We start from the raw sequence: 26,241 nt of genomic DNA on the forward strand, positions 1-26,241 counted from the left end.
AAAAGTGCTATTGCTATCATGTTGTAAACTGCCCTGAGTGTAAGGAGAAGGGCGACATAAAAAAAATCGATTAAATAAAAATAAATAATAAATAAAATAAATAAAAAATACGCATTATCTTTCCTAGAGTCTGCGGAGAGGGGCAGCATACAAATCTAATAAATTATTATTAATAAATTATTATAAATTATTAACAATTTATTAATACATTATTATGTAGAGATCATTTCTCTTTCAAATCCGGGCTAATATCCCTTCCTCCTGGATAGAACATTCCCCCCCCCCCTCACGGTTCCCCGTCACTCCACCCGATTCTCTCCCAACCAAGCAGCCTTTCCAAGCGAGCATTTCTTACATTCTTTTCACGTGGAAACGAAGTGGATGTTCTATTGATCCCGCCCCTTCGATGGAGCAACTCTCTCTCCAAGTGGCCAACGAAGTGGGGCGTGGGCTTAGCTGATTCGTTGAATTTAAGCGGTTAAGGAGGGACGGAGGCGTCTGTACGAAGGGGGTGAGCGCTCGTTAGGCCAGTGGCAGGCAAAGCCGGCTCTTCTATGACCTGTGGACTTTAACTCCCAGAATTCCTGAGCCTGTCGTGCCAGCGCAGGAATTCTGGGAGTTGAGTCCAGATGTCATAGAAGGGCCAACTTTGCCTACTCCTGTGTTAGGCAATCAAAGGGGGGGGAAACCGGGGAGGGTTATGTACAGGCAGCAGTGAAACGTCGCTAAAAGAGCGATGGGGGAATGGCCCTATGGAGGCTGTTGGTGGGTTATCAGGTGGGAGGGATATGGGGGCTACCTCTGAAGCAGGCCCAAACCTGCGCGGCCCCCCTCACACACCTTCCGTGGACACCGCGGAGCTGCCACTCGGGGGCTAGATGGCGGTTGGGCGTTTCGGAAGGGAGGGGCGGATGTCTGGCGCCACAGTTATTGGGCAAGCTCAGCCGAGGGGGTGGCGCGCCATGGCGGCCTTGGGAGGCATGTCGGGGCGGGGGCGTGGCTTCTGTGTGGCAACCGTTGAAGCAGGCCGGAGCGAGAGGCGGGTCTTCGCGGTGTGGGCCGGGAAGCAGAGTTGTTACTCGCCTCTCCTCAGCGAGCTTCGGCTGGGTTGGACCACCGCGCTTGACCTCTCTATCTCGGCGGGCCATTCATAGCAACATGAATGAGGCTGACGGCCTGCGGCAGCGACGGCCCCCCCGGCCCCAAGTGCTTACCGAGGAGGACGCGGCCAAGGCAGGCAAGGATAGAAGGTGCGGTTGAGGTCTTTGCTTTTCTCCCGGCGTTCCCTCTTCCCCGGGGAGGCAGCGCGGCTTTCGGAAAGGGTGGAGGCGTGGACGGCGTCCTCGCCTCTTCTTCCCCCTGCCCTACTCACTGACAATAACACGGAGAGGTGGGCGCCGGCTTCCTGAACCGGTGGGAGGGCCGGGCTGGAGCGGCTCGAGCGCTTTTTCTGCCCCTCGCGAGGAGAACTCGAAGCCGGTGGAACGGGGGGGGGGGAGATGTGAGGGCTACATACTTAGGGCAGTGTTTCCCAATCTTGTCAACCTTGAAGATATCTGGACTTTGCATTGCTGGCTGGGGAATTCTGGGAGTTGAAGTCCAGATATCTTCAAGGTTGACAAGATTTGGAAACAATAACTTAGGGGTTTAGGCCTCTTAGTGTTTAGGAGTAATAAATATTCCACGTTTTTTTCTGCTAGGAATAGAGGGGGCGGGGGAAACCCCGCTCTGAAGTCAAATGACAGAAATTTGCATTGGCATCCTAAAGTCTCTAAAGACCGTGGTACCATGCTCTGGATTCCCCAGTTACAGATCTCCCAGTGGAGAGCAGGGATCTGCTGCTTGGGTAACAGTCTATAAATACCATTACAAAATAATAAGTGGTCTCTGAATATCCAGGGTAAATAATGGTGATAAGCTCTCCTAGACATGGCTTTTGACATGACTGGGCTCAATCGAAATCAGTGGGAATTAACAACTCAGAGGTCCAGAAGTGAAGGTCTGGTTTTTTTTAAAAAAATGAGTGGAATAGGTCATGGAATGAAAATAATATTTCTCTCTCTGACTTTGCAAAATATAGTAAATGCCCACTGTTTGTTATTAGACTGGGCAGTTGTTTTGAAACGACTGCTGCAATAAAAGCAAAAATGCAGCTAGGGTAATACAGTATGTGACATGTCATTTTTTAATAGAAAAAACGTGGGTTATAGAAAAATGTGGGTTAGTTAACACCACCACCAGATGGATTCAAAACTGGCTGATCAACCGCACTCAACACGTGCTCAATGGAACTGCATGGAGGGATGTATGCAGTGGAGTACCCCACGGCTCTGTTTCAGGCCCAGTACTTTTCAACATCTTCATCAATGACTTGGACGAGGGGATAGATGGGGAACTCATCAAATTTGCAGATGATACCAAATTGGCAGGAATAGCCAACACTCCAGAAGATAGGCTCAAGATATAAAAGGATCTTGATAGATTTGAACATTGGGCGCTATTTAACAAAGAAAAACAAAATGCACAGGTACAGTATGTGTGGTACCTTGCTCAACAGTAGTAGCTGTGAGAGAGATCTAGGAGTTATAGTGAACAACCATTTAAATATGAGCCAGCAGTGTGCAGCAGCTGCCAAAAAAGCAAACACAGTTCTAGGCTGCATTAACAGAGAGATAGAATCAAGATTACATGAAGCATTAATATCACTTTATAATGCCTTGGTAAGGCCATAATTGGAAAACTGCATTCAGTTTTGGTCACCGCAATGTAAAAATATTGAGATTCTAGAAAGTGCAGAGAAGAGCATGAAAGATGATTAGGGGACTGGAGGCCAAAACATATGAAAAATGGTTTCAGGAACTGGGTATATTTATTTTAATGAAAAGAAGGAGTAGGATGACATGATAGCAGGGGTTACCACAAAGAAGAGGGAGTCAAACCTGAGGATAGAACATGAAGCAATAGGTGGAAACTAATCAAGGAGAGAAGCAACTTAAAACTAAGGAAAAAGTTCCTGACAGCTTGTCTCTAGAAGTTGTTAATGCTCCAACACTGGAAGTTTTAAAGAAGATGTTGGATAACCATTTGACTGAAGTGGTGCATAAGCAGGGGGTTGGATTTCCAAGGTCCCTTCCAACTCTGTTATTCTATTCTGTAGCAATAATGTTATGTATTCACTTTACATATACAACTGATGAAAAGGATTATCCTTCTGATAGGTGGCAGGATGTTTTTCTTAGATAAGCAATTTTAACCTACAACCAATGTGTTCATAATTTGTTTGGTCATTCTTCCCCATTTGCTTCACTTTCCTCTAGAAAGGGTAAAGAGACTGATGCTGTGCAAAAAAAATTATATAACGGAGGCAATAAAATCGGCAATTAAAAACACGAAAGCCATAGTTTTTTCTTCTAAGATGTAATAGTAATTGGCTGTGGATGAATAGGTACTTAAAAACTCCCATTTACTAAGAAATTATATCTTTATGTATTTGTTTATTTATATCCCACTTTCCCCACAACTACAACCTGGTGGGGTGAGCTGAAGGAGAGTGACTGGCCTGAGATCACCTAGTTGATTTTCATGGCTAAAGCAGGTCTCTTGCTTAAAGCAGATCTATTGCCTTAATCACCAGACCAAACTGGCACTCTTGGTAAGGTTCTGGAATTAAGAGAGGGTTGAGGAATCATATTTAATTAACTCTTCTGAAAAGGAAATACTATAGAAAGAATGATTAGGTAAAGTTAAAAGTTCAGGAAGGTTAATATACAGATATATCGAACTACTTTACTACAGCATCAATCATAAGTTGATTTTAAAAAAAAATCATTTGGAGATTTATATCTGAAACATGACTAAATATAACTAACTACCTCCTGCAGAACTGTATGAATATAATCTGAAGCTAGCAAATATTTTCTTTGGAGAAATATATTTTGCATCTTAACATTTAATACTGTTATGCAATATTTAAAAAATAAGCTTAGTTTGGAAAAGGTACAAACTGTTATCAAGACGTAGGACAGAATTATGCGGTATTTAAAACCTCTAGATATTTCAGTTGTGGTATAGGATGTTTAGTGCATATATGTGCCATAATAAAGTTGAAGTTAAATTACTTTTAGTTAATTCCTTCCTCAATGAATTGGACATATTACAACATATAGCTTCTTAATATATAATTGCAGCTGGTGTTATTTGTACTGCACCTGAATACAGTATACAGTGATCCCCCGCTCTTTGCGAGGGTTCCGTTCCAGGACCCCCCGCAACGAGCGGATTTTCGCGAAGTAGCGCTGCGGAAGTAAAAACACCCTCTGCGCATGTGCAGAGGGTGTTTTTACTTCCGCAGCGCTAGCGAGGAGCCTAAGATTGGGGGCGGCGGGGGTGTTTTAAAACATCCCCGCCGACATGAGGGGCTCGCTAGCACACCCCCAAACCCGGGTTGGGGGTTCGGGGGGGTGCTAGCGAGCCTCCCATGTCGGCGGGGATGTTTTAAAACACCCGCGCGACTTTCCAATGAGTCCCGAAGACAAACGCGTTGTCTTCGGGACTCATTGGAAAGTCGCGCGGGTGTTTTAAAACATCCCCGCCGACATGGGAGGCTCGCTAGCACACCCCCGAGCCCCCAACCCAGGTTTGGGGGGTGCTAGGAAGCTCCCATTGTTGGCGGAGACCTTTTAAAACACTCGCGCGGCTTCCAAACCGAGTCCTGGAAGCCGCGCGAGTGTTTTAAAAGGTCTCCGCCAACAATGGGAGCTTCCTACCACCCCCCAAACCCGGGTTGGGGGCTCGGGGGTGGTGGTAGGAAGCTCCCATTGTTGGCGGAGACCTTTTAAAACACTCGCGCGGCTTCCAAACCGAGTCCTGGAAGCCGCGCGAGTGTTTTAAAAGGTCTCCGCCAACAATGGGAGCTTCCTACCACCCCCCAAACCCGGGTTGGGGGCTCGGGGGGGGGTGCTAGGAAGCTCCCATTGTTGGCGGAGACCTTTTAAAACACTCGCGCGGCTTCCAAACCGAGTCCTGGAAGCCGCGCGAGTGTTTTAAAAGGTCTCCGCCAACAATGGGAGCTTCCTACCACCCCCCAAACCCGGGTTGGGGGCTCGGGGGGGGTGGTAGGAAGCTCCCATTGTTGGCGGAGACCTTTTAAAACACTCGTGCGGCTTCCAAACCGAGTCCTGGAAGCCGCGCGAGTGTTTTAAAAGGTCTCCGCCAACAATGGGAGCTTCCTACCACCCCCCAAACCCGGGTTGGGGGCTCGGGGGGGGGTGCTAGGAAGCTCCCATTGTTGGCGGAGACCTTTTAAAACACTCGCGCGGCTTCCAAACCGAGTCCTGGAAGCCGCGCGAGTGTTTTAAAAGGTCTCCGCCAACAATGGGAGCTTCCTACCACCCCCCAAACCCGGGTTGGGGGCTCGGGGGGGGGGGTGGTAGGAAGCTCCCATTGTTGGCGGAGACCTTTTAAAACACTCGTGCGGCTTCCAAACCGAGTCCTGGAAGCCGCGCGAGTGTTTTAAAAGGTCTCCGCCAACAATGGGAGCTTCCTACCACCCCCCAAACCCGGGTTGGGGGTCCGGGGGGCGCTGTCTCTCGGCGCTTTCGTGCTGAGTCCGGGAGTGAACTCGCTCCCCGACTCAGCTGGAAAGCGCCGAGAGACAGCGTGGACAGGCCCGTTCCTTGGCGCTGTCTCTCGGGGCTTTCCAGCTGAGTCGGGGAGCGAGTTCGCTCCCGGACTCAGCACGAAAGCCCCGAGTGACAGCGCCAAGGAACGGGCCTGTCCACGCTGTCTCTCGGGGCTTTCGTGCTGAGTCGGGGAGCGAGTTCGCTCCCGGACTCAGCACGAAAGCCCCGAGAGACAGCGCCAAGGAACGGGCCTGTCCACGCTGTCTCTCGGGGCTTTCGTGCTGAGTCGGGGAGCGAGTTCGCTCCCGGACTCAGCACGAAAGCCCCGAGTGACAGCGCCAAGGAACGGGCCTGTCCACGCTGTCTCTCGGCGCTTTCCAGCTGAGTCGGGGAGCGAGTTCGCTCCCGGACTCAGCTGGAAAGCGCCGAGAGACAGCGTGGACAGGCCCGTGCGGCGAGAATGAACGGCGTGGGCGGGCGAAGGGCGGGCGGCAGCGAGGAGTTTGCGTGGGCGGTGGGGAAACTCCTCGCTGACGCCAGCAAGAGGGGGAAGACCCAGGGAAGCCGCTGCCATCTACGCATGCGTGCCCGGCACGCATGCGTAGATGGTATTTTTGACTTCCGGGTTGAAAAATAGCGAAGTACCCTATTCGCAATGGTTGGGGACGCAATAAACGGGGGATCACTGTACATATTTGGGAAATGTGTTAATACAGTATACATATTTGGGAAATGTGTGACTTTCAACGATACAATATATGGAGGAAGTTATATTGATATTTCAGGAGCCGCTTTGTTGTAGTAATAAATGTGCTGGATTAGAAAGTGGAGGCTTGTAAATCCTAGTTCTGTTTTACACAAAGATGCTGGTTGGGTAACCTATCATTCACTCGCTTGCAGCCCAACGCATGTTTCAAGAGTTATTATGAGAAAGTAGTAGGAGGAAATATTCTTTTTCTAAGAGTAAACACGTTCTTGCAAAACTGTTGGTCTTGTGTTTTACATTGTCATTAGCTTTTGGTGATCTGCAAGAAATAGCTTAGTATTAGTACTTTTTAATGTTATAAACTTGAGACAGGAGAAGTGAATTAGGGAAGGGTTCTCCAGGATGTTGCTGTATACAGATAATCCTCAATTTATAACCATTCATTTAATAACCTTTCAAAGTTGCAATGGAATTGAAAAAAGGTGACTTATGACCAGTTCTCCCAGAGTCATGCAATCAGACTTTGGATGCTTGGCAGTTGAAATGTATTTACATATCAGGGTCCTGGGATTACCACTTCCATCATCCCTAGGGAGCGTCTGACAAGTAAAGACAAGGGGGAAGCTAGATTACGTAATGATCACATGATTCACTTAAAAATTGCAGTGATTTGATTAACGATTATGGCAAAACTAATAAAATGAGACATGTCTCTATTTAATAACTGTCTTGCTTAGCAACAGAAATTTTAGGCTCAATTGTGATTATAAATGAAGAACTATCTGTTTGAGTTTCCCCAATCGTCAAAAGCATAATCATCATGAATGTTACATCAAAAATGCATTCCCTCTTTTTCTGTGATTCTTGGATACTAATGCATGCACCACATTATAATGTTATATGCCAATCTTGCATTATTTATGTGGAAATAAGACAAAGATTATTTCCAACTCAGAGTGCATAGAATTTAAGCCATATTTTTTGTGAATAAAATTTTATATTTGGCTTGTTTTGATGAAGACAATCTCCATCGTATTTGTGGATACCATATTGTCATCCACATAATGTCTGTTTCTCCCACTTATTTTTAAGCTTTTTCAGTGTGTCTAATGATATTTGCAGTCTAACCACAAATTATATAATTTATAAAGCAATCTTTCCCAATCTGTCCAAATTGATTACATTTCATCTCCCAGATTCCCACCTCGCAGATTTTAAGATAATTCTTGTGCTCATCTGGAAAAGAAACATGCACAGCTGCAAATTCATCTGCATGTTTGCATAATAGAAATTTACTTCCAGACAAAGTAATCTTGTCCTGAGATTTGTAAAGAGATTTACTGAAATATATTTGATAGTGCTAAGAAAGATAGTTTAAAAAAAAAAGGAGATTTAATTATTAATGGCTACTTGTCTTGATGGCTGTTCCCTGGTTTTAGAATTGCAGATAGTATAATTTAAAAACTTTATTGATGAGAAACACTATCTTTCTATTATCCATCTTTTTGAACATCCAGAGTGGATCTTGTTAGGTATTGGATGACACAGACTACAATACTGGAATAGCTACTGGCCTGATGTAGTCGACTCTTACATTGTTAGTTGCTCTTGTAGAATCATGTTCTAATTTACGGTTTTGTTTATTTTTACAGTACTTACAGCAACAAGGTTTTTCGTATAACATTCGTGACTTTAACCGCGTCATTAATTATTTCATTATTTGGAGCCCTCATTTTTCTGGATTGTCCAATAGATCCTCAGCCTATTAGGTGAGTACATAAGCCTGTTTTATTATTACAATTTTGCATGTGACTTAAACTTTTATTGAGGATGTTGTTATGATGGCTTTTTAGTTAGGGCTTTTTAGCTTTATGAATGGAACAGTGCTGTAGTCAATTGTTTAGAAAAATTGTTGTGCATTATAGTTGTACATAAATGAAAAACAACTGTTTTATATCTTCCAAATTAACAGGTGAATTTATGTGCCTAATACTATTTTTACTTGCTCCTTCTGGATCTCTAAACATTTCATTTATTAGATACAATATATTTAATTTAAAAGGTTGTCATTTTTCTTAACCATTTTCTTTCTAGTCGTCTTAATGTGTGCTGTGGGCACATGGATTTTCCTGGTTAGAATATTTTACTACTTCTGTATTAAAATTAGCATGTGGTAACTGTAGCTGCAGAAAGAATGGAAGGCTCATTTGTAAAACAAAAATGAACAGTTAATTACAAATTAAATATGTGAAGAAAGAATGAATTGGTCCAGAGAAATAAGAAGACTAAGAAAGTTTAATTTTATCCAAATAAACTTCCTTAATCTTCCTATTTCTCTAGACCGGTGTCTTTGAACTATGGTCAGGTATGCCGTGAAGAAGGAAGCTCAGGTTCCAGTCTCGCAATTTTTTGCTGAGGGCGCAAAGAGCAAAAAGTTGCGAGACCAGAAGCTGAGCTTCCTTCTTCGCGCCTTCCAAGTTTTCTGGCAACTGCAGCGCCGCTCCCGGCTGGAGCTTCCCTGGCGGTGGCGGCAGGTGACCTTTGGGGGCACGGCTGGAGTGCGCCAGCAGTGGTAGCGGGAGGGCACCGGTAGCAGTGGCACTGGGCAGTAGCCATGGGGCAGCGGCTGTGAGTGGTCAGCAACAGCGTACACTATGCCGGCAACAGCGGCCTCGGGCAGTAGCTGCAGGACGGTGGCAGGGCGGTCGGCTGGGAGCAAAAGCTCCAGGGCAGAGGCACCAACAGCAGTGGCTGGACGTGTTGCTGGACGCCGTACATGCTGGCGCTGCGGGACTGGCATTGGCTCACTGGCTGGGCCTGGATGGAGGTGCCAGCCCTGCGCCCATGCCCAGTGCAGCGCCAGCCTGTACAGCGCCAACAACACATCCAGCCGCCCCCGTCGGTGCCTCCACCCTGGAGCTCCCACTTGCAGCTGACCGTCCATGGATAAGTTACTAAAATTGTTTATACTCATGATGAAAACAGAAGTCATTTCTTAACATATTGAACATATTTTTATCTTTCCTATATTTTTTCCTTTTTTATTTTTTTTATTCTTTTCTAATTTTTTTACTCCTTAATTTTTTAGTTTGCATTACTTTTTATCTTTTTAATTGTAATATTGATTGTTGTTAAAATTGTCACCCACTTAATTGGATTGATCCTTAGGCTGATATAAACTGTTGCCACATAGGAAATTAATAATTAATAATTGCATAAGTTGCTTTGGATAAATTAAACTACCGTATGCTATTTTGGGAAAAAGTATCTGATACATCTAAGTTACTTTGAATCTTGTTATTTTTGTATTAGTCTCTTCCTTATGCTTATGAAAATCTTCCTTCTTGACAGCTTTAAAGAACCTCCTCTTTTTACTGGTGCTTTAGAACCAAATGTTAAGCTTCGACAAGCAGAAAGATTATTTGAAAACCAGCTTGTTGGACCAGAATCTATTGCAAATATTGGTGGTAAGCATAGATATTTGATAGAGATTTTTAATATTAAAGAACATAAGAAAAACCATACTGAATCAGGCCAAAGCCCATCGAGTCCAGCATTCTGTGTCACACAGTGGCCCACCAATTGTACATGTGTCACACAGTGGCCCACCAATTGTACACAGTGGCCCACCAATTGTACATGGTGATCTTGACCAAAAAAAGAAGGTAAAACCCTCCCTTTCCCGATTCCCAAGAAATGGTACTCAAGGGAATCCTGCCTGCCTCAACCAACATAGAGGCGGCACATGGACATCTATTTCAAAAACCACCGATTATTATTATTATTATTATTATTATTATTATTATTATTAATTGGATTTGTATGCCGCCCCTCTCCGCAGACACTTGGTATCCATGAATCTGTCTAATCCTGCCTTGAAACTATCAAGGCTGACAGCTGTCACGATCTCTTCTGGAAGTGAATTCCATAAACCAGCGACCCTCTGGGTGAAGAAATATTTCCCTTTATTTGTCCTCATTTTCTTACCTATGAGCTTTAGGGAGTGCCCCCTCGTCCTAGTATTGTGTGATAGAGAAAATAATTTTTCTCTATCCACCTTTTCTATCCCATGCATGATTTTATACACTTCGATCAAGTCACCCCTTAAACGCCGTCTTTAAAGGCTGAAGATTATTAAGTCCAATTAATAAATTCCCAGATAATTGGCTTCATCCAAGGACTGTTGGAGCTGGAGTGACACCACCGTCTAAACAACTTTTCCCCATGAAGGGAAGGTTGTAGACCAGACAATAGTTGAGTACAGATGTTCTCATCTGACCAACAGCACTTTTTTTTCTTTCTATTTGATTTATCAGTGACTAAAAGCTTATGAAATCCAGTAAAATATTTTGGTCACCTTGTTTTCTTTACGCGTTTTGATAGCACACTTGCATTACATTCTTTCACCTTCTAGTTGGTGTGTGTCTGTGCCTTTTTGGTTTTTCCCCAGGCTGAGTACTGTACTTTGTTTTTTATCCTGTGCTGCATCTTGTACTAGAATGTTATCATATTTGAAGCTATTTTCCATTGTTTCTGTGAAGTTCAGCCATTAGTTCCTCATTGCCACAACGTTTCTGTTCAGCCACAGTAGAACACAGAAACTGGGGAAGGAGTGAAGGGGAGATACTTATAAAGGTAGGAGGAAGAATTTGCATTGGTGACAAAGGGGACAATATGGGAAGGAAGTATGAAGACATCAATGTCTGCAAACTTGGGAAAGCCATGAAAAAGGAGAAGGACTAGTGAAGAGGAAACTGGTTTTTTTTTTTAAAAGGAAATCAGGCAGTTATAGACATGTCCTCTCAGTGTGGCTTGCCCTCTGCGTGAATGACAGACGCAAGAAGCAGAACAAGGGTCCCCCACGGTAACCATAGTCCAAATTGAGCAATAACCTGGTCAATTGCTAAATAATTGCAATCAAGGTGTACATCAGTCTTGGGAACAACAGAGTACTTCAGATTGCTGTGCAGAATTGTTCTAATTTATATATTGTATAAATAATAACTCAAGTTTTCATTATTCCATATACTTTTTCAAAAAAGAAGTAGCCGTTTGTATATTTTGGGGAGTTAAAATAATGGTTAATCTTTTGTGGATTCTATAAGCAATACCAGTTTTCTGATTTTTGCTATTTAAAAACCCAAAAATTCAATAAGCTTAATGTCTCTAAAACTGAATTTTGACTACATTATGCCAGAAAAAAATACCAAAAGGGGATGTGAATTACTTAGTAATCCTTTGGGTTTTAGATTTAAATTAATCAAGCATCATAGTATGATACATATAGAAAAGTACATACAGATACTGTACTAGATTTATTATTAACATTTAAAAGGACCATCTTAAATTGTATTCTGAATTCTCAAGAGCAGATTTTTTTAGTGTACAAAATGTAAGATTCTCATAAGGTATCAATAAGTTCATTTCATCTACTTTCCTGCAAATGTCCAGGATACTGGACATTTGCTTCAGAACGTTTGCTTCAGAAATCTGTTTATTTCTGCAAATGTCCAGGATACTGGACATTTGCTTCAGAACGTTTGCTTCAGAAATCTGTTTATTTCTAAGAAATTGATGTGTAAAGGAGGTCTTGATTTCCACAATCCTTCCAACACTGAGAAGTCTGTCCAGAAAACTATATTATGTATTTGTCATTTTTCATTTTGTAATCTACCTAGATATTTGCATGTTCTCTTTTCAAAGTAATAAAACTATTCTTGAATAAATGGCTGATTGTCCTAATCCCATGCTTTCCCCTTACCTACAGAGTAGGGAAATTGCAATAGAGACATAAATCATCCCCCTCCCCTAGTTTTGTCATAAAGGCAACCCAGGTGATGAAAATATCACATGTTTTATGCGCTGTGGTGGTGAGAAGAATGCTACACAAGGCATTCCTTGTAAGATAAGCAGTGGCAGTGGGAACTATCAAGTTACTATTCCAAGATAGCAAATGGTGCCAGGAAAAATGGGTTCTCAGAAGAGGAAGATTGAAATTTTTATCATGCTACCCTCTAGGCTCATCCATGTCACTATTGATGATTTGGTTATTTGAAAAACGATTAAAAGTTAGATAAGGCTGAATAAAAGAAAATAGAATTAAGAAAAAGTAATTGTAGTTGTCTTTTATAACAACACTTTTAATATGTTTTATGGGAAGCTAGCAGTTTCTGAATAATCTTCTCTGCAATTTCAGTAGAGCTAAGAAAACTATTTTTAGAAATCTAAGATAATATCCATCATAGTGACAAGGTATAATCATCTGATAAAATTAAAGATGCTCACAATTTAGTCCAAACAGGCTATTTGAGACTTTCTATTCCATATGTGAAATGTATTGTTCCATGTATCAGATCTTTATACAATATGTGAACTCATTCTTTCACTATTACCTATGTGAGGCAGCCTTTAGTAACTCAGAAGTTACAGCTGGTATAAAATGATGTGGATTTTATATAATGTGGATTTTTACTGTTAATTGTTATAGTAAACAGCCACAGCCATGACTGTAATACTTAAATAGAAGAACTATATCAATAAATCCCATCAGTGTAGACTTCCATTGATTTGAAGTAATTGCGGTAGATTTCCAGCCCAATTCATAATGCTTAATGTCATAAAGCCTTTAATAGTGCAGCACCACATTATATTTCCATTCATTGTAAACATTTAGGGAGCTTCTGTTGAAGATCCACCCTTCTGGGAAAGTATCTGGGATATGGTCCAGGTGATAGGCCTTCTTAGTAGCAGTCTCTCAACATCATTGTATAGAAAGAATTGTTGGGTGTTTTGAAATCTTATATAAGCTTTGTATGTTAAATAACATGCATAGATCATGTCACTGCTTGTCTTTCATAGATGTATTGTTTACTGGTACTGCTGATGGAAAAATTCTGAAGATTGAAAACGGGAAAATTTCCACTTTAGCACGTCTTGGCCACGGTCCTTGTGGTAAACAAACACTAATTATTTATTACTCCTTTTATACTCTGATTTGATTGGTCTAATAAACCATTTCAGGCTACTGGTATACTTTCCACTGAATATTTTTAAATAAATGAACATTTATTTCATCCTATATAGTTTGTGCATTTTGGAGTGGTACTTTTGGTTGTGTGGTTGTCCAACTCAGTATGGGCAGCATCGCACAGTCTCCTCCAACGGCCAGCCCAGCTGAGTCTAGGCTCAACCCATGATAGTGGTTGTGAAAAACCTATGGACTATCAAGCCGGTGCAGAAGTTGGTGATAAATTAATGGCTTGCCACACTATCTATAGAAGTCCTGATGTTTGTGGGAACTTGGGAGGGGTGATTTTCATGAGGGAACAATTGCAGCCATAAAGCATTCTTTTGAGCGGTTCAAGGCCATCCTATGCCCACCCACCTGGGTGGAAGTAGAAGGACTTGCCACACTGGCACAATCTGAGTGGGCAACGTGACAAGTGTGTGGGTGGGGCTCAATGGATGTAAGCTTTCAAGTGGGTGGGAAACTCAGATTCGAGTTTCCCAGTGTAGGAGCCAGGACGGCTCAGAAAATAAATTGGAACTTTGAGGAATACTTTGACTTGGACTCTGATTTAGTTTGGATGCTACCTGGAATCTTGTCATAATCATTTGGTTTAACAAACTCTTTTTAAAATGAAAATAATACGATAGAAATGCAATAAAATCTTGATATTTTTTATTAACATTCATTAAGTACTGTTATATAATATTCATCGTTATGTGCGTCACTTTATTTAGCAAAACTATTTTAAAAAGGAGTAGATTATAAATGCACATCAGAATTTAGGACAAAATGAAATCAGATCTATTGACTATAAAAGCCTATCTAGCCTTATGTTTAGAGAAAATGTATTTGTTTACAAGAGCTAGTTGATGTAGTGGTTAAATGTCAGGATAAAAATCAGGAGATACTGTGGTGTATGTATATCTTTTATCAGTCAGATTCAAGATTGTTGATATTCTGTTTTAGAAGTACAATAGAAGTACAATAGAAACTTTTGTTTAGAAGCTGCATACTTTATATCTGTTTGTATTTTCTAAAAAGGTACAAAAGAAGATGAGCCTACATGTGGGAGACCACTAGGAATCCGTGTTGGACCAAACAATACACTCTTTGTTGTAGATGCCTATTTTGGGCTGTTTGAAGTAAATCCTATCTCAGGCAAGTCTACCTCTCCTCCCCCCCACATACCCATTGTGACAAACCCCAGCTAGTTTTATTTATGGTTCGAACGGTAAGCTGTAAACCATGATATGCAAGTGATGCCTATTTTGAATTCTGCTTAAGAATCTGCTGTTTTTTAAAATCTTTAATATTAAATATATTCAGCAAAGGCATATGTAAAAATGATACATTCAAGATTACAAACCATACAGATATACAGTAAGTAAAAAAGAGCAAAGAGTTTTTTAAAAAAATGTTTTTCTGTGACCAGGTGCAGTCAGGCCACTTGTGAATTCAAAGATTCCTATTGAAGGGAAGAAGCTATCCTTTGTGAACGATCTTACCATTACTCGGGATGGAAGAAAAATCTATTTTACAGACTCTAGTAGTAAATGGCAGAGAAAAGATTATTCCTTATTAATCATGGAGGCTTCAGATGATGGACGGTAAATATGGTAGCCTGAGTTACAAATTATATAACAAAAATTGCGATCGAGCATCTCATGGAGAATAATTTTCTGGGGATAGTGGGGATAGCATTTCTAGAAATGAGTATTTTTATTTGACGGTTATTGTTAAAAAATTTATTTAAAATAGTGAAGTAACATTTAAACTTTATATGTTAACATTCTTAGTTCAGATATCTTTCCTTATCCTTTCTTCCCTGGCATAGGAAATCTGTATTTTTTTCCTATTCTATACATAGTTACTTATCCCCAAGGGCAGTGGCTCCGCCAACTTTTTGGGCACCAGGGACCAGTTCCATGGAGAGATATTTTTCTGTGGACTGGAGAGTGTATTATTTCATGTGCTGCCTACATCCTACAGATGGGGCTTTGCTTGTTTGCGTGGCTCGGTTTCTGGCATGCCGCAAACAGGTGATGGGGACCTTTGCCCAAAGAGAATAATATGATGGATATGTGGAAGAACTTAGTGGTAGTTTGGCCCTGCTGATCCTGTTATAAACCTAAATACCACTTTGTTTCTTGGTACAATTCCAGCATTGGAAATAAATGTAATTTTCAAGATACCTCTGAGACCACTGTATTCCATATTAACCTTTGTGGGCCTTAAAATCTAATGATTGGTGAGGCGTACAGTATTTGATTCAGGCAAGTTAAAAGGCCTTCTTAGTAGTACAGTGATCCCTCGATTAGCACGGTCTCGATTAGCGCGAAACGCTGCAACGCGGTTTTTCAAAAAATATTAATTAAAAAAATAAAATATTAAAAAATAAAAAATAAGTCCACGCTAGTTCTCTCTCTCTTTCTCTCCCTGTTGCCGGCGTGGTATATGAGAGAGAAAGAGAGAGGCAGAGGTCGGGCGCATTACCGGGAGGTGGAGGCGGCGTGGGGACGCTGGGTGCCGGGGACACCGAGGAGGGGGTGGACATCAACTGCGGGCGGGAGGAAAGCGAATGCCATGGGGATGGGCTCGGCTCCCCCCTCGGCTCCCCCCCTTACCAGCCCCGCCGCGGAAGGCTCCATTCTGTTCCCTGAATGGAGACCGCCGGCCGCTCAATCGGGCCGGCAGGGAACAGAATGGAGCCTTCCGCGGCGGGGCTGGTAAGGGGGGGAGCCGAGGGGGGAGCCGAGCCCAGCCCCGTGGCATTCGCTTTCCTCCCGCCCGCAGCCGACTGATCGTGGGCTCCTTCGCAACCTCGGAGAGCTTCCTGGTTTTCGTGAGCTTTCATGCCCTGGAAGCTCTCCGAGGTTGCGAAGGAGCCCACGATCAGTCTCGGCTGCGGGTGGGAGGAAGGCGAATCCCCCGTGGGCTCCGTTACATCTTCCGCTGCCAGCCAGGCCATGCTGGCGGCAGCGGAACAATCGCCTTCCTCCCGCCCGCAGCCGACTGACCGTGGGCTCCTTCGCAACCTCGGAGAGCTTCCTGGTTTTCGTGAGCTTTCATGCCCTGGAAGCTCTCCGAGGTTGCGAAGGAGCCCACGATCAGTCTCGGCTGCGGGTGGGAGGAAGGCGAATCCCCCATGGGCTCCGTTACATCTTCCGCTGCCAGCCAGGCCATGCTGGCGGCAGCGGAACAATCGCCTTCCTCCCGCCCGCAGCCGACTGACCGTGGGCTCCTTCCCGAGCTCCCTTCCTGAGCCTCCCGTTTTCTCTCCCCCCCCTCGCCCCTTCGCCTCCCTGTGTTCCTAGGAGAAGTGCTGGGGATTGAGGCAAGACAGACCTTCTGCTCCTCACCAGCACTTCTCCTAGGAACACAGGGGGGCGAGGGGGCGGAGAGAGAACGGGAAGCTCAGCATTCCGTCAGCCGCAGCGCTGGCTGTCAACTTTTCTTTTTAAAACTGGGCAGGAGCTGACTTGCCTCCCCAGTGCTAAAAAGAAAAGTTGACAGCCAGCGCTGCGACTGACGGAATGCTGAGCCTCCCGTTCTCCCCCCCCCCACCTCGCCCCTTCCGGTTTCGGCGTTCGGCAACGGAGTCCGGCGCTGGGGCCATGCGGGGCCGCTCATCCAGGGGGGCGTGGACTGGCAAGTCACCCTCCTTTCTCTTTCTTTCTCTCTCTTATACCACACCGGTAACAGGGAGAGAAAGAGAGAGAGCGGAGGGCACCTTGCCGGTCCACGCCCCCCTAGATGAGCGGCTCCGCATGGCCCCAGCGCCGCCCAGGCAAAGGGGAAACCCCAAGATCGCTTGCCGCTTGCCGTATTGCAGCGAAGGAGGCGAAGCAAGGCTCCAAGCTGCAATACGGCAAGCGGCAAGTGATCTTGGGGTTTCCCCTTTGCCTGGGCGGCGGGAAGACCAAGGGAAGGTTCCTTCAGCCGCCCAACACCTGATCCGCTCCGCAGCGCGGCAACGGGGAAACCCCATCTTCGGCTCCTCGCTGCTTCCGCGCTGCGGAGCAGATCAGCTGTTGGGCGGCTGAAGGAACCTTCCCTTGGTCTTCCCCGCCGCCCACACGCAAACTCCACCATCTGCGCATGTGCGGCCATGAAAAAATGGCGCACATGCGCAGATGGTGGTTTTTACTTCCGCACCACTATAACGCGGAAATCGATTAGCGCGGGAGGTCTTGGAACGTAACCCCCGCGCTAATCGAGAGATCACTGTATAACTAATATATATATATATGTAGATTGTTCTGAGTTCGGGTTTTGCCCTGTGTAATATTTTGCATGTCTATGCGACGTTTCGGTGAAATCACATTCACCATCATCAGGCTGAAGTTTCAAGCTTCGTGCTGTTGTAAAATGGAATGTAAAACATTCCATTTTACAACAGCACGAATATATATATATATATATATGGGTAATTCACATATATTTTGACATACAGTTGACAAAGATCATATTGAGATTGAGATTGGGATTAGGAATACAATTAGTAATACCCTGTAATTGTTCTATCTTTAGTTTACTTGAATATGACACAGTCACAAAGGAAGTCAAAGTCTTAATGGAAGGACTCCGATTTGCAAATGGAGTCCAGCTGTCTCCTGCTGAAGACTTTGTGTTGGTGGCTGAAACAACTATGGCAAGAATACGAAGGTAGATAAGATCCTTGTAAGAGTGTGGTATAGATCCAGCTATTTTGTTAAGAATTGACTAAATTATTGTTTAATTTATATGAGTAGACTTTTTCTATTTAGGTATTATACTTACTAAGGAAGGAGGATTTTTTACCAAGTCATTTGTGTTCTGTAATATATAAAGAAGGATACTGGCTAACTGAGATGCTATGTAGGTTTTGGGATATTTGTTTATTTCTTAGTAAGCTGTAAACTTTATCCTGCCCTTTGTATTTGTCCTGTATTCCTCTTGTTTTAATGTATTCTGTGTTCTTCATACATGTTTTATAGTTATGTAGGAAGTTAACACCTACTCTACTCCAAAGGAATAAAATATTTTAGGAAATATTAAAAAGGCAGTATATTATATAGAATATCCCTAGAAGAGAAAATTGGGAAACACACTTTTAGGCAGAAGAAGACTCACTCTTAGTAGCCCCCACTTTTGTTAATGGACTATCAAAGCCTGAGCCCTGTTCCTTCACCTTTATCAATGGGCAGTCTATACTACATAACAAAGATGGGATTATTCCTCTGCCCATCTCACCACATGGCACCTGGGAAGATTGCATCAGCCAGTAATCAAACTAGCCTGGGACACAGACAAAGCTTTAGCTAAGACCTCCACCCCTGGGAGTCTGACAGCCAATGGGATACATTTCTTACTCAGAAAGAGGAAACTCTTAAAATGGGGACCAATAGAGGGTATAAAACCCAGGCACTCTCAGTATCTCACCCCTTTCTCTTCTTCTTCATCTTTGAAGCATGTGATCCCCCTTTTCCCTGGGACCTCAAACTTATGTCATCCTGCTGTCCACCATTAAACCATCTTTCCAAACAGTCACCATACTTCCATTGTCTTTTTCTCCAGTTGGAACCGAACCCAGAAGGATATTTCTTATAATAGTTCCAACTCTGTTTTGATCATTAGAGTAGTAATTAAACATAAAGCATAAAATATTAATATATTCTTTGTTTTCATATAGCTAATTTGTAAAATGTTATGCATTTTTAGGTATTATGTATCTGGTCTAATGAAAGGTGGAGAGGACCTGTTTGTCGAAAACATGCCTGGTTTTCCAGACAACATCCGTTTAAGCAGCTCTGGAGGTTATTGGGTTGCTATGTCAGCTGTTAGAGCAAATCCTGGATTTTCTATGGTGGATTTCTTATCTGAAAAACCATGGATTAAAAGAATTATATTTAAGGTAAGAAACAACAGTAACAAATCTTATGTATTCACATATTACACTGAACTCAGTATCCTCTGAATGAAATTCTTTTGAAGAGGTTCCCTTTGGAAATTATTTATTTATTTTCCCTGTCCTGTTCCAGGTCTAGCCATGGCAACTTTAAAAAAATATTTTATTTGTTTAATAACACTGAACAAGAGAAAAAGGATAAAATAATAAATAATTAAAGAGGAAATAAAAGAAATGCAATAATCATTGTGATTGTTATTAAAGTTGCAGTCAATGCAAATGCACTGAAAATTGTGGACTCACAAAAAAGGGCTTGTATGAGTTTGTATTTTTAACTCTGAATTTAAGGATGAATATCACTAACAAATGAAAATCATACTACCAGCTTCTTTTGGTAGTAGCAATTATTGTTTGGCTCCTTATTTGGCCATCCTTAAATATGACAGTTAAAAGAAAGTTTGGCAAATAAATATTTTCAATCTGTAGTTCAGTAGATGGTTCTGTTGCTTTTACTGACATTCTGCATACATAATTGTTCTGCCAGCGTGTCCCAACCGCCCGTAATTATAGGGTAATTAGTCCAGAAAGACACACACCACACGATAGAAGGAAAACCCAAAAGTCTTTATCAACAGAAAAACAGAAACGGATCCCTTTTTAAATGTCAAAGGGATTTTCTGGTACATACAAGGCACAGGTTAAATGCAATCCAATTTCTCTCCCAATAACTGGGAAATTGAGTCCAATTCTAAAGTCCAGAAAGTCCACACACAATCTTGAACAGCAAAAACCACAATCTTGACGAAACTATGCATCAGATAAACTGCTATGAGGCTAAACCAGCAGGCTGCTTTTTTATCTGTAGCACTAATTACAGCAGCCCCACCCAACCACAGGTGGCCTCATTTATCTCCTGTAATAATCCTTCAGTTGTTCTCCCCTATGCATCACTCTACGCATGCGTGGATGTGTCATAAGTTCTTGTTCAGAATCCAGGGATGATAAGGATGATTGATCTCCTCCTGGGCTGTCTGCCAAACTCCCCTCTTCCAAGTTACCCCCACCTTCTTCTTCTTCCAAGGAAACTTCACTACCCGACTCTGTCGGCAATAAAACAGGTCTATGACATGTTGATGTTTCCCCTGCATCCAACTCCACATTCCTTGGGGCAGGAGCATATCAACTTCTGGCTGTTAGAAAACATCATGCTACCCTTCCACCCCCTATACATATACAGTGATCCCCCGCTCGTTGTGAGGGTTCCGTTCCAGGACCCCCCGCAACGAGCGGGTTTTCGCAAAGTAGCGCTGCGGAAGTAAAAACACCATCTGCGCATGTGCAGATGGTGTTTTTACTCCCGCAGCGCTAGCGAGGAGCCGAAGATTGGGGGCGGCGCGGCTGTTTTAAAATGTCGCCGCTGGCATGGGGGGCTTCTTAGCAGCCCCCCAAACCCGGGTTGGGGGTCCGGGGGGTGCTGGCAAGCCCCCCATGCCGGCGGCGACATTTTAAAACAGCCGCGCTGCCCCCAATCTTCGGCTCCTCGCTAGCGGGCAGGCAGGCGGCGGACAAGCCGTTCGCTGGCGCTGGCTCTCGCCGCTTTCGAGCTGAGTCCTGGAGCGAATTTGCTTCAGGACTCAGCTCAAAAGCGCCGACAGCCAGCGCCAGCGAACGGCTTCTCCGCGCTGGCTCTCGCCGCTTTCGAGCTGAGTCCTGGAGCGAATTCGCTTCAGGACTCAGCTCAAAAGCGCCGACAGCCAGCGCCAGCGAACGGCTTCTCCGCGCTGGCTCTCGCCGCTTTCCAACTGAATCCTGGAGCGAATTCGTTTCTGGACTCAGCTCAAAAGCGCCGACAGCCAGCGCCAGCGAACGGCTTCTCCGCGCTGGCTCTCGCCGCTTTCCAGCTGAGTCCTGGAGCGAATTCGCTTCAGGACTCAGCTCAAAAGCGCCGACAGCCAGCGCCAGCGAACGGCTTCTCCGCGCTGGCTCTCGCCGCTTTCGAGCTGAGTCCTGGAGCGAATTCGCTTCAGGACTCAGCTCAAAAGCGCCGACAGCCAGCGCCAGCGAACGGCTTCTCCGCGCTGGCTCTCGCCGCTTTCGAGCTGAGTTCTGGAGCGAATTCGCTTCAGGACTCAGCTCAAAAGCGCCGACAGCCAGCGCCAGCGAACGGCTTCTCCGCGCTGGCTCTCGCCGCTTTCCAGCTGAGTCCTGGAGCGAATTCGCTTCAGGACTCAGCTCGAAAGCGGCGAGAATGAACGGCGTGGGCGGGCGAAGGGCGGGCGGCAGCGAGGAGTTTGCGTGGGCGGTGGGGAAACTCCTTGCTGATGCCCGCTGCTCGCCCTCCCGCCAGCAAGAGGGGGAAGACCCAGGGAAGCCGCCCAGCAGCTGATGTGCCGGGTGCCATCTACGCATGCGTGCCCATAGAAAAAAAGGGCACACATGCGCAGATGGTGTTTTGACTTCCGGGTTGAAAAATCGCAAATTACCCTGTTCGCAATGGTCGGGGACGCAATAACCGGGGTATTACTGTACATACAGTTGCATGATTCCGACCATGATCCTTAGCAAGCTATTTGCATTTGCAATCAATTGTTAAGTAAACACCCTCTCACACACGATTGCTATTTGCAATCCTCTCTGCAGGCTTCTCCACAAAGTTAGTACAGAAACTGGCAGAGAAGGTTGCAAGTTGCTGCTGCTTGCCAAGAGGATTCTCTCTGATCTCTGGCGGCTGGCTGAAAGAGCTGCCTGCTAAGGGCAGTTGGACTACTTCACTGTTCTGGAGATGATCTGAGACTTCTACACTCTGCAGAAGGCATTCACTTCTGCACTGAGAAATGACATCCTCAGAAACGGAACTCGGATCCTGATGATTTCAGCTCTGTTTATGCACCTGCAGAAAGAGTTTTCTTCTGCATGCAGAGGAGAATTGACATCTTCCTATAACTCTGTGGAAGGCATTCCCTTCTACATTCAGAGATATGACATCCTTTGGCAGGTAGCTTTTTCTCCAGCCTCTGGAGACAAGAGGGAGCCAAACCCAAGCATAGAGCTAAAACAATAAGGTAAACAGTGTGAAGTGCCTCAAGTGGGTGGGGGAGACCTGGAGTAATTACTATCAACTGTTTCATAACATGCTTTAAATCACTGAATTTGCATAGAATTGCACATAAGTGTCTGTCCCTCAGAGGCTGAAAATCCTGCTTAGATTTCAGCCAGGAGGATTTTCAGCCTCTGAGCAAAGTGTTCCAGGGCTCTCGTATCTAGGCCCCAAGCACTTGTGCTTTCTACGTGGTTTTCTATCAGTTAAAAAACCCATGTGATCACTTAACCCACAGAATTACTTAATGACCAGGGCTAGGATTGCAGTTCACGAGCCAAAGGTCCACATGGGCAGTCATATGACATTGCATTTAACCACATTCCTCAGTGATCAGGATTCCAGCTCAGTTTTGACCAAAACCAGAACTATATGAAGGATCACTGCGAAAATCATGCAGTTGAAATGGAGCAAAATGAATATCCTACTTAATGTTGTGATATAGCAAACATTCTTTTTGTGCATCATACTTATAGTCAAAATTTTGATGTGTGAGATGTTATAATTTGATATTTTTCATATTCCATAACTATAACATAGTTATTTTAAAAAGTTAGACAATTCGAGATGATAGTTATATAAGTTGTAGTTAATATTGTATCTTAGGGCATTCTCCAATTATGCACTTGATAATGGCATAAATATAAACCTAATGTTAAAAAATTCCAACTAGTATTGAAGTTTGTTAATCAAATCTATTTCAATTGATTAATACTAACAATTATTACCACTTATATTTCAGAGTGCTTAATTTTGTCTTCCATTAAGCAAATTCAAGTATTTAAAACATGTTATAATGAAACAGTTGATAGTAATTGATTCAATAATCTCAAATGTTGTAATGTTGATGATTAAAAGAAAACTGTAACTTGATTGTTTGTGTTGCAGCTGCTCAGTTCAGAAACTGTGATAAAATTTGTGCCCAAGTACAGCCTTGTGGTAGAATTAAGTAACACTGGAACCTACAGAAGAAGCTTCCACGATCCAGATGGAATGGTGGCAACCTATATAAGTGAAGCACATGAATATAATGGACATCTCTATGTGGGGTCTTTCCGATCCCCTTTTATTTGTAAATTGGACCTTAAGGATGTCTAATTCTGAGTTGAAAGCATTACTGCTGTCGCCTTGAATTACTCTAGAAAGATGAAGGATGAGACACATTTTGGACAAAAAAGAAGAATGGAAGCACAGTCAGTCACGAGCACTGTAACACTGTTTAACTAGCAGGATGCAGAATTAGTCCTTACTTAGGCATGCCATACCTTAAAATCTGTGAATTACCTTGTTTAACTTCTCTTTCAAAATGGTGGGCTGTGTAGACGTTTTTGGTGCACTGTACCCTCTCTATAGCACCTTTATTACCTTTCCAGAAGGTAAATAAAATACAAAATTACCTCATGAAACAATATTTGTTGCATTTAATATTGTAGAAATGCTATTCAAATCCATTATACGTATGTGGTCAGCCTTTCAAAATTCAAAATTTTGTCCTGTAAATACATCATTGCTTTGAAGTTGCTAATCTTAGATGATGTAATAGAGTGAATTTAATTCCAATTTGGATCTCTTTATAAGCATGTTTTAATGCATGCACTATATAATAGCAGTGCAATTTATAGTTGTATTAATAAATGAAATATATTACAGCTATAATTCCATTTCTAGTCAATGCCATTTTCTGCATACATAGTTTTAAACACATGGAATTACTTGTATGGGAGTCTCTAAATCTAAGGCTAATGTAATTAATTTAAGAAAAGCTGGTTTGACTGTCTTATTCTTCTATTTAATCATTGACAAGACTTTCAGGCAAAAAAGAATGTTTTAATCTGCGGGTTTAAAAAAAAAAAGTCAGGAAAAAAGTTGGTCATTATGTATATTAAATATTGATGGGCTTTGGTCAGATGAATATTGTGACTTTTTTTTTAATCTGTCAATTGCATAAATCCATTTACTATCCTTAAAATATCCTTTAAATAAGGGATCACCCCTAGTACTGCTGAATATAACTCAATCTATCAAATGTGGTGAATGTTGTTTAAAATTACAGTCCAGTAACGTGTAGAATAATGTCATTTCTCCATCTTGCATTAAATTCTCATACTATTGCACTGGTATATGATGGTACTAATTTCCAAAGAAGCTTCTCTGCCTCTTATCATCTGATTAAAATTTCATTAATTTAATATTAAATATAAGGTTTAATCAAAAGTATGTTAATTATGACTGAAACCTCTTTTTCAAATGCATAAGAAACTAATCTTGGCTACCCAAAGCATATTTTATTAAATAGATTTGACATTATAAAATTAAGTGCTTTCATTATGTATGAACACCTTTTTTTCAAAAATGTTGATATAAAGAGTTTCAAGATCAGTATAAAAAAGTCATGAATATATTGTGTTGTTTCATTTGACCAGTTCCATATCACACATCCCTCCCATCCTCCAAACAGCCCAGGTGGATCTCACAATCCAAAGATAACAAAAATAAACTGCATGTTGAATTCAACTGCATAGGCAGAATGCATATTTTTCTGGTGCTGCTTTTCAAAGGAGTATCATCTGCAGAAAAGATCTGCATCAGGACATATCATTGGCTTTACTTACATGAACAACTTCCACACACATATTTTAAAAAAACTTAAAAGAAAACCAGAGGCAAACAGGTTCTTCTAGGTTGCAAATGGTTCACAAGTCTGCATTTGAGTTTAACATTCAAGGGAGAGGAAGGAAGGATTGTTTCAAAACATCTATTTCATTCCCTTGGTGGAAAGCTAGTAGAAACCTATATAGTTTTTTGTGGAGTGAAAGTTCCAGAATTCTCCAGGGGACAGTGTTTTGCCTAGCAACCAAGAGTCGGAATTATAACAAATGCAATATCCAATAACTCAATAAACATGGAATTCGGAAGCAAGAGATACAAATTTTGAGCTTGCTACAGAAAATGCTAGTGCCTGACAAAATAATTTCTGTTTTCATCTGACACTAATCAAGTCATTCTTAATTAGTATTTCCAAATCAGCTACTGGTTCTTGCTATTACCCATCTACTTTTAAATCCCATCTTTTGTAAATCACTGTTTATAGTAATGAGCGAGAAAAAAATTCCTGAGATTTACCATGTTGCAAAAGTGGGAAAAGAGGTGCCTTGCCAAATGTTGACTATAATACCTAATAGTCCCAACTAATATAATTATTTAATTTTAGTTCATCAACCTTGTGAGAGCTTTAATTGTTTATTCCACAGAACTAGTGGAATTAGAATAAGTTGACATGATACGCTAAACAAAAATATAGTTTATTTGGTTTTGACTTAGTGTGTTGTATGAATACAGCCAACTATTGCTCATTCGGTAAACAAAACTTAAAACAGTTCATGCTTTAATATAAAAATTCACTCTGTGAACAGGCTAATTCTGAGAATATAGCCCAACAGAATGTTTTCCAATTTCAGAACTGAAACTTGCAATGTTATTCAAAAAAGAAAAAAAATCAATTTTTAGTTCTTTTTCCTATCAAGGTAAATTTTTTGTTTTGTTTTAATGCAGCATAATTCAGGGGAAAACCAGTCTCTGGCAAATGTACACTGCAGGCTTGAGAATCATGTTGACTAATATGCAAATTACCCAAAATTTACTCATTAAACTGCCTATTTAGAGTTTACATATCTGTTGTGAGCATCCCTGAGTCCCTAGGGAGTGGGATGGCATAGAAATTTAATTAAATAACTAAATTAAATAAATTTAGTTTAGATAGGACTCCGTTATATTATTCTTTTCAAAATTTGCTATTAAGAAACAAATACACAGAATGAGAAGTGTATTTTTTCTGCCCCACTTTTTTTTAGTAAATTAAGTAAATATTAAACATGCCAGGATTAAATGTACGTATTCACTTTCATATTGCTGCATAATCTA

The 26,241-nt window shown here is 42.5% G+C and overlaps 1 protein-coding gene across 1 annotated transcript; it reads left to right on the top strand.

Annotated features, from left to right (window-relative positions):
* The first annotated feature begins 811 nt into the window (after positions 1 to 811).
* Positions 812 to 24,632, top strand: APMAP (adipocyte plasma membrane associated protein). Its single transcript, XM_070734686.1, has 9 exons — positions 812 to 1,250; positions 7,980 to 8,096; positions 9,679 to 9,794; positions 13,186 to 13,278; positions 14,378 to 14,494; positions 14,769 to 14,943; positions 17,867 to 18,001; positions 19,037 to 19,229; positions 23,209 to 24,632. The coding sequence occupies exons 1-9, from the start codon at positions 1,159 to 1,161 to the stop codon at positions 23,416 to 23,418; spliced, it is 1,248 nt and encodes a 415-aa protein (XP_070590787.1). The 5' UTR covers positions 812 to 1,158; the 3' UTR covers positions 23,419 to 24,632.
* The last annotated feature ends 1,609 nt before the right edge of the window (positions 24,633 to 26,241 follow it).

Source organism: Erythrolamprus reginae, chromosome 1 (assembly GCF_031021105.1).
Source record: "Erythrolamprus reginae isolate rEryReg1 chromosome 1, rEryReg1.hap1, whole genome shotgun sequence".
In the NCBI taxonomy this organism is placed as follows: domain Eukaryota; kingdom Metazoa; phylum Chordata; class Lepidosauria; order Squamata; family Dipsadidae; genus Erythrolamprus; species Erythrolamprus reginae.